Here is an 8240-nt window from a genome sequence, read left to right as displayed (position 1 = left end):
TATTATTATTATTATTATTATTATTATTATTATTATTATTATTATTAACAGGCCACTGAACAAGGTGACAAGGAAGGACTGTTACCTGTTTCCTCAGGTTGATGAGACCTTGGACCTAATGGCATGGTCCTCATGGTTTTTCTCACTTGATCTGTGCAGTGGGTATTGGCAGGTTCCTCTCTCCACTGAGTCAAAACCAGAGGTGGCCTTCTGGACCTGTCAGGGGCACTGGCGGTTCAAGGTGCTAAGTTTTGGGTTCTGTAAGTCATCAAGGACATTTTAAAGACATTTTAAAGACTTATGGACAATGTGCTAGCTATCTCATACTGGTTCATTTTCATTTATAAATCACTCCTTGGTCTGCTACCTTCTTACATCTCCTCCCACATGTCACACAGTGAGTGCAGTTACAGCGTGCACTCTCAGGCTTTCATTACTTGCAGTGTGCCCTCAGTGCATTTATGGCACCTTGATTTATTGGTTTATAACACTACTTTTATTTTAATTGTATTTTTACTCTAGTTTATTGATGTCTGTACTTTATATGTTGTCTATCTAAAACAGGTATCTCTTGTAAATGAGTCCTCGTGACTCAATGAGACTAACCTGGATAAATAAAGGTTGAATTAATCCCCCAGCAGGAGTACTTGGTGTACCTGGATCATGTTCTCGCCCATGGGAGATCCTTTCACGCTGCAATAAATTCCTTGAGGCTGGCACTAGACAGGATTGCCAAAGCAGAACTGAAGCAAATATAATTTAATCCCCATGTATAATAAAATGTATAATTTTCATATATTACTATTTTGAGAGACTCACACCACAATCATACAACCTCCCTTTGTGTTTGTGTGTCTGTGTTTTATTTCAGCCAGGGGTGCAGAGTGTACTGGACCTGGGCCTGGAACGACCCAGTATCCACAGTTTGCAGGTCACTCTGGTCAGTGACTTTTCCGTTTTTTCCAAGACTTTCATTTGATGGAAAATAATAAATGATTTTAGTATTTTCATGATTTACCTACAAGTAACTCCACACAGGCTGTAAAATCCACAGTTTGAGCATCAGAGTGGTTTAAGAATCATTTGTTGTCTCTGAACTGCACCTAAACACAGACTCACTGTGTTTAGCAAATCAAACATAAGATTTGTTGTTGGTTGAACAGAGATCCAGCCTGAACTGGGATCCAAAAGTTTACCAGTTGTAGATGTCATTCCATTGATTTTCTGCACATTTCATTAAAATGTGTCCAGTGATTCATGAGATATTTTTCTAACAGACACACAAACATAAATAAAAAAGTACATACATCTTCACTGGGCATCTGAACGTTCCGGCACATTTTCTAACACTTTTACTGTTTCTTCTTCTTGCTGCTGGGAAAATTACAAAGTAAGTGACAGGAGCTGCACTCTTGTTCTTTTGTGTTGCATGAATGTTTGTGTAGCTGCAGGTTGTGTTGTGACGGTGTGCTGTCTGTACAGTAAGTTTGTCATTTTTAAACAAATGCATACATGATTGATGAGATTTGAATGGTTCCTGAGCTGTGAGAGGAGTGCAGAGCAGAGGGGTGCATTGTAACTTCATACACGACCTTAGAAGCTGTTCAGTGTTGTGTGATCAAACCGTCTGGTTCTTCACAGAAAACTAGAGCAGCGACTTCTACAAAGCAGAGGTAAGAGACGCCTTCATCCCGAGAGCCCTGCAGAGGTCTGTGGCTGTGAGTTTTTACAATTCTGCCATCGTTTACAGATTGAGGCCTTCGGACGGGCTCTCGGGAGGAACAGGGTTAAGTCATCCATCTGCTTAGAAGGGTAAGTGTCAACGTGCTGAAGGCTCTCTCTCTCTCACACACACACAAAATCTAGTGGGTTTGTCTGAATCACGTTCCTCAGCCCCACATCCAGAGCTTAGTGCTCTCTCTGTAAGAGCAGCTAATGGATTCTTCCCGAGGCTCGCTGGACTCAGGGGCCATTAGCGTGACGATCTGCTGCACTAATACAATAATGCTGTGTGTGCATCTGTGCAGCTTTCTGAAATACAGCGAGCAGTACCAGAACCACGACCCCATTATGCAAGGCTGCCTTCCCAGCAACCCCTGGATCTCCGATGACACGTCCTTCTGGACGATGAACTCTGAAATGTGAGACAACACACAGCCTAAGTCCACGCAAAATGTTCTGACTGTAGTCTTCTTCAGAGTCCACATTAAACCACTTTATTTAAGAAACCACAGGAACAGGTTACTTTTTAAATCAAAGTATTTTAATTTACTTATTTTTTTCAGAACACACATAAAAAAAGAGAAAATAAAAACATACAACAAAATCCCCTCCCACACCGGATCAGCCACACAAACACATCACACAGGACTTAACATATCCTCACCATAAGACACGAATGGCTGCCAAGTGTCCCAGAATCTCTCAACAGAACCTTTAAGAGTAAATGTAATCTTTTCCAGATGAACATGATACATGACTTCTCTTATCCAGTGTCCATATGACGAGGGATGCAGCTCTTCCATCTGCGTAAAATAAGTCTCCTGGCTGGAAGAGAGCCAAAGGGAACAGGTTGGTTCAGAACCAACCTGAACTAGTTCTCACTAAATATTCTTGTCAGTATATAATGTAAAAGTTCTTCCAAGTGTTTGGTCAGGTGACACAGCTTCAAAAACAGTTCTTAGAATGATGATACTGCCTTAGGGGACCTTGGCCCGCTCCTCCTCTGAGTCGAGCTCCAGGTTTGGAAAGTTTCCTCACCCTGATCATCAGTTTCCACATCAGACACTCAGGTGGATTCAGGTCCGCACCTGAAGGTGGATTCAGGTGCGGACCTGAAGGCGGATTCAGGCCCGGTCTTGAAAACATATTCAGGTCTAGACCTGAAGGCGGCAGGTTTTATCAACTCTCTGACACAGGATGGAGTTAAACTAGACTTCATTAAAGCTTCAAAAGAAATGACCAATTTCTCAAGATACTCTGATACTGGTGTCTATTTAAACAAATCTAAACATAAAAATATTAATAAATAAGTTCTGATGTGGGCAGCACGGTGGCACAACTGGTAGAGCTGCTGCCTCTCAGCGAGAAGGTTGCTGGTTCAAATCCTGGTCCGGGGGTCTTTCTGGGTGGAGTTTGCATGTTCTCTCCATGCTGCATGAGTTTTCTCCGGGTACTCCAGTTTCCTCCCACAGACCAAAAACATGCATGTTAGAATGATTGGTAACTCTAAATTGTCTCTAGGTGTGAGTGAGAGAGTGAATGGTTGTTTGTTTTGTTTGTCTCTATGTTCATTCATTCAACCTTTATTTAAACAGGTTAATCCCATTAAGCCTCGAGGACTCATTTACAAAAGAGACCTGATTTCAACAAAGAATGATGACAACAATGGACAACAGCGACAATAATGGACAGTTATAAAAAGGCATACAGTTTTTTTTTTTTTTTTTACAAATAAGATGGCAAAAAGAGTAACAAAAGCAGCTAGATTCTAAGGTGAATGTAGAAAACTAAAAACAGGAACATGTCTGCATTGGTTCTTGCCAGGAGTCCCAACAGATTTTTAAAGCCATTTAGAGAGGTCAAGGTCGAGAGCTTCAAATCTTTTTGTAAGATATTCCAGGAAACAGGAGCGGAGTAGGAGAAGGACCTTTTGCCAAGTTCAGTCCGCACTGAGGGAACACTGCAGGTAATAATGTCCTGAGAGCGCACGCTGTAGCTGCACTCACGCAGAGACATGTAGGAGGAGATGTATGAAGGCAGCAGACCAAGAAGTGATTTAAAGATGAACATGTACCAGTGAGAGAGTCTGCGTGAAGTTAATGTCCAGTTAACCAGTGAATACAGGGTGCAGTGGTGGGTACAATAATCACAGCCAGTAATGAATCTTAGTGCACCATGATAGACAGCATCCAACATCTGCAGGGTTCTTGTAGGAGGGTTCATGTAAATAATGTCACCGTAATCAATGGAGGGAAGGAAAGTCACAGTTACAAGGTGTTTCCTAGCATTCAGGGTTAGACAGGATTTGTTTCTGAAAAAGAAACCCAGTTTAACTATCAGTTTCTTTACCAAGTTTTCCACATGGAGCTTAAACGAGAGATGCAAGTCAAGCAAGATAACCAAATATTTATAGGAATCAACAAACTCAATCGGGACACCATTTGAGGATGAAATCAGAGGAAGAACTGCAGAGATTGACTTCCTGTTTGAAAAAAGCATTCCTTTGGTTTTGTCGGCATTTAGGACAAGTTCGAGGTGGAACAAATCAGACTGGATGATGTCAAGTGCAGATTTCAAAAGCTGGAAAGCCTTATCAACTGTTTTAGCTCAACAATAAACAACAGTGTCATCAGTATAGAAATGTATAGATGCATCAGGGATGCTCTGACCTACATTACCTATGTAGATTGTGAAGAGGGTGGGTCCTAAGACTGAGCCTTGTGGTACACCATTGTTGACTGTTAAATGACTGGAGGTGTTCCTGTGATGGATTGGAGACATGTCCAGTGTGTCCCCCACCTCACGCACAGTGATTACTGGACATGGGCACTAGTGACCTCTGCGACCCAAAAAGGAAGAAGCGGGTAAAGATAATGGATGGATGTAATGCAGCTTGGTGGGATGCTCAGGGTTTAGAAGGATCTTTTTTTAATCCAACCCTGATATGTAATTCTCCACAGTGGTCTCTGAGCTGTGGGAACAGTTCCTTGGTTTTCATGATGTATATGTGCGTCTTGATGGTAGACCTGACCAACACCCTTAGAGGTGCTAGTTCAGAACAGGTGAAGTTTATTGGACGTATTCTGTAGCTTCTGGAGTAAAAGCTTTAATAAAAATGGACCGAATTCAAGAGGGTGTATTTAGCCTCTTTTGCCTCCTGAGTTCATGTTGACAACACTTAGCTTCTGTTAGCATTAGCATGTTTTCAACACTATCTCATTATGTAAAAGCTCATCCACTAATCTTCATTGCATAAAACCGTAGCAACAAAAACAAAGAAGTAAACACCTGAATCTAAAAACACAAATTAATTGTAATCTTACCTTTGATCAAATGTTTGCTACAAAGACAAATGCACTGGCTGTCAACATTTCCTGGTCCTTCACCTCCACATGACAGCATTATTCATCACTCCAGACCAACGTTGTGCGCCACAATGTTTTACCTGTCAGGGTAGTTAGTGGGTCACGTGACTGAACATTTCTTTAGTTTCGGATGCTCCCTTCTTCAACGGTCGCAAACTAACTCGCACTAAGACTTGGCGATTGTTCTTACGCTGGATGTCCTTCCTGACACAACCACAGAACACCGAGCTACCACAGTCCTCTGTGTGGAGCAGAGAGCTGCTATCTGGGAGCAGATGGTGGGTTTAGTGGCCTTGCTCAAGGGACCAGAGTGGGGTAAATGAGGGTGGAGGCAGGTGTGGGCGCTTCAGTTTTCCCACCCACATTTTGATGTTGTCTGTACCGGGAGTTGAACCGGCGATCTTCAGATCACAGGCCCACCTTCTCTAACCTCTGCGCCACCACTCCCTGTGGTGTAAATGAACATGATTTTCAGAAATATATATCTGGACAATGATTTTGTTTTTTCCCACTAAATCATAAAGTAAATCTATTCCAGGACTGACACAAGCTCCACCCCCTGGCAGTCCAACCCATCTGTTCTCTGATTGGTTTGTTAAATTTGTGATTGACATGACATTGACCAATCAGCTGAGAGGAAGAAAAATCTGGTCATAATTCATACTTTTAAAATGAAACTCACGATTTGTTTTACATTTAGTTTTTTGGCTTCGTATCTGTAAACAGACCTTCGCAAAAAAGGTTTGTAACTTGTGTAATTATGTTTTTCTAATACAAATATTTTTACACACAAATTCCTATCTACGCATGAACAAATTATAAATGTATTTTACAAGGTTATACAACTAATTTTAAAGTACTAAATATTTATGTCTGGAAGTTGTACCCACACAATACTTTGCAGTCCGCTAACTGGAATAAGTTTTTCTTCAGAACGTCACAAGCAGTTTGAATATGATTTAATCATCTTTTTGTTCCGTGTTCATGAGGTTTTCAGCCTGAGAGACATCGGCAGTCGTGTTAATGTATAAAATATTAAAGTGGTTCTTTACAGGAATAAATTGTCTGGCAGAGGTTTCTGTTCAGACGCTGTGACGTGTTTGTTTCTCGGTGCAGCGTTCCTGTTCCCACACGCCTCCGAGTGGAGAGCTGGAGCTTCAGCTTCATGGAGCTTCTTTCTGATGCCATGGGGAGGCAAGAGTTCATGGCGTACCTGGAGAAAGAGTTCAGCGGTGAGAGACCAGACGTTCGTCCTTTATGCACATCATGTCGTGGGACAAACTGATTATTATCTACTACGTTTTGAGACAGGAGAATAAAGTTGCTCATAACACTTTTTAAAGCCTTTTCATCCTGAACCATTTTCAAAGTTTCTCCTCCGCTGTGATTTTCTGATAGTAAGAAATGTAACAGATACACAAAAGGATGAGTTCCCAAGGTTTAAGACTTTAAAGACAAGATAAATAATGAGGAGAGACGATACAGGAAAGAGAGCAGAATAAAAGGAAAAAGAGGGATTAGTTCAGGGTTATCCTCCGAGGCTCAGCGAGTCACTGTCTGAACGTCTGTGTTCACAGCGGAGAACCTGTGTTTCTGGGAGGCCTGTGAGGACATTCGACACGGAGAAAACTCAAAAATCCCACAGAAAGTGGAAGACGTCTACAAGTAAGTGTGCAGAACAAGAACCCAAACCTTCGGACTCGCACCTCACTTTCCTCGTCTTTCCTGACACCCAGAAACTTCCTGGCTCCTGGAGCGGCTCGTTGGGTCAACATCGACAGTAAGACGATGGCTAAAACTTTAGAGGGGATCAAACAGCCACACCGCTTCGTCCTGGATGATGCTCAGATGCACATCTATTTCCTCATGAAGAAGGTGCAGCTGCTCGCCTCTGACCTGAACTTTATTTTTAACGCATGTTCACATCAGTGCCTTTCATGTGTGTTAGACTTCACAACATTTTGAAACAAAACAAATTCAAGTCACAGCCTTTTGATTGAATACATATTTCCCACCACGTCTTATGGCTGTTTTATTGAAGACCACCTTGTGTTGAGAACTGCAGGTACAAGCCATAAAAAAACTGTTTTAATGGGATAATTTGCTGATGCTACAAACACACAGACACACTCTGAAGGAATAATAAACTGATGTTTGTGTCCAGGACTCTTATCCCCGGTATTTAAAGTCGGACCTGTACAGAAACCTGCTGGCCAGAGCCATCATTCCCCAGGAGAGCAAGAAAGGGTAACGCTTCACTTTCATTCTGCTCACAAATAAAAACATCTGTTTGTTCCTCAAACTCAGTTCCATCTTTCTCTCTCTCATTCCTCAGTGTGTTTCCTTTCATGAGGCGCCAGCGGCACTCTAGCCCCTCCCCTGCTCAGACTGTCGCCTCAGCAACAGATGAAGATGGACGTGCAGGTAGCAACCCTGCAGTCTGATGCAGGGTCTCTCTTCAGCTTCCATCGGTCACTTTTTCAGCCCTCCACAGAACTGTCTTCTGCTTTTTCTTTTGATTTGGAATTTTACTGCATGTGAGTTTGGCTTCCACCACTTGAACACAGACAGCCTTCAGCACACAGCCTTGTGTCGGAGAACAGGTGGTAAAACCTCAGAGAGCAGGTGGTAAAACCTCAGAGAGCAGGCGGTAAAACTACAGAACAGGTGGTAAAACAGTAGAGAGCAGGTGGTAAAACAGCAGAGAACAGGTGGTGAAACAACAGAGAACAGGTGGTAAAATAGCAGAGAGCAGGTGGTGAACCAGTAGAGAGCAGATGGTAAAATAGAGCAGGTGGTAAAACAATAGAGAGCAGGCGGTGAACCAGTAGACAGCAGGTGGTTAAACCTCAGAGAACAGGAGGTAAAACAGCAGAGAACAGGAGGTAAAACAGCAGAGAACAGGTGGTGAACCAGCAGAGAGCAGATGGTAAAACAACAGAGAGCAGGTGGTAAAACAATAGAGAGCAGGCTGTGAACCAGTAGACAGCAGGTGGTTAAACCTCTGAGAACAGGTGGTAAAACAGCAGAGAACAGGTAGTAAAAGAGCAGAGAGCATGTGGTGAACCAGCAGAGAACACATGGTAAAAGAGCAGAGAACAGGTGGTTGTAGTGAGTCACGTGAGGTACGTGTCACTTTTGTAGTATGACAAT

At 42.5% G+C, this 8240-nt stretch overlaps 1 protein-coding gene across 1 annotated transcript in view; it reads left to right on the top strand.

Moving 5' to 3' along the window:
* The window catches only part of rgs11 (regulator of G protein signaling 11), a 23318-nt gene extending 15787 nt beyond the window's left edge, over positions 1–7531 (top strand). Inside the window, exons 9-17 of the mRNA XM_037681529.1 lie at positions 872–940; positions 1650–1673; positions 1751–1812; positions 2028–2141; positions 6204–6319; positions 6665–6752; positions 6824–6962; positions 7252–7334; positions 7423–7531. Coding sequence (XP_037537457.1) covers positions 872–940; positions 1650–1673; positions 1751–1812; positions 2028–2141; positions 6204–6319; positions 6665–6752; positions 6824–6962; positions 7252–7334; positions 7423–7531 — 804 coding nt within the window. The remainder of the gene's footprint in view (positions 1–871; positions 941–1649; positions 1674–1750; positions 1813–2027; positions 2142–6203; positions 6320–6664; positions 6753–6823; positions 6963–7251; positions 7335–7422) is intronic.
* The last annotated feature ends 709 nt before the right edge of the window (positions 7532–8240 follow it).

This window comes from Nematolebias whitei, chromosome 9 (assembly GCF_014905685.2).
Source record: "Nematolebias whitei isolate Nwh7 chromosome 9, NemWhi1, whole genome shotgun sequence".
Lineage (NCBI taxonomy): Eukaryota > Metazoa > Chordata > Actinopteri > Cyprinodontiformes > Rivulidae > Nematolebias > Nematolebias whitei.
The sequence above is the reverse complement of the archived record's forward strand: the minus strand, read 5'-3'. Positions and strand labels throughout refer to the sequence as shown.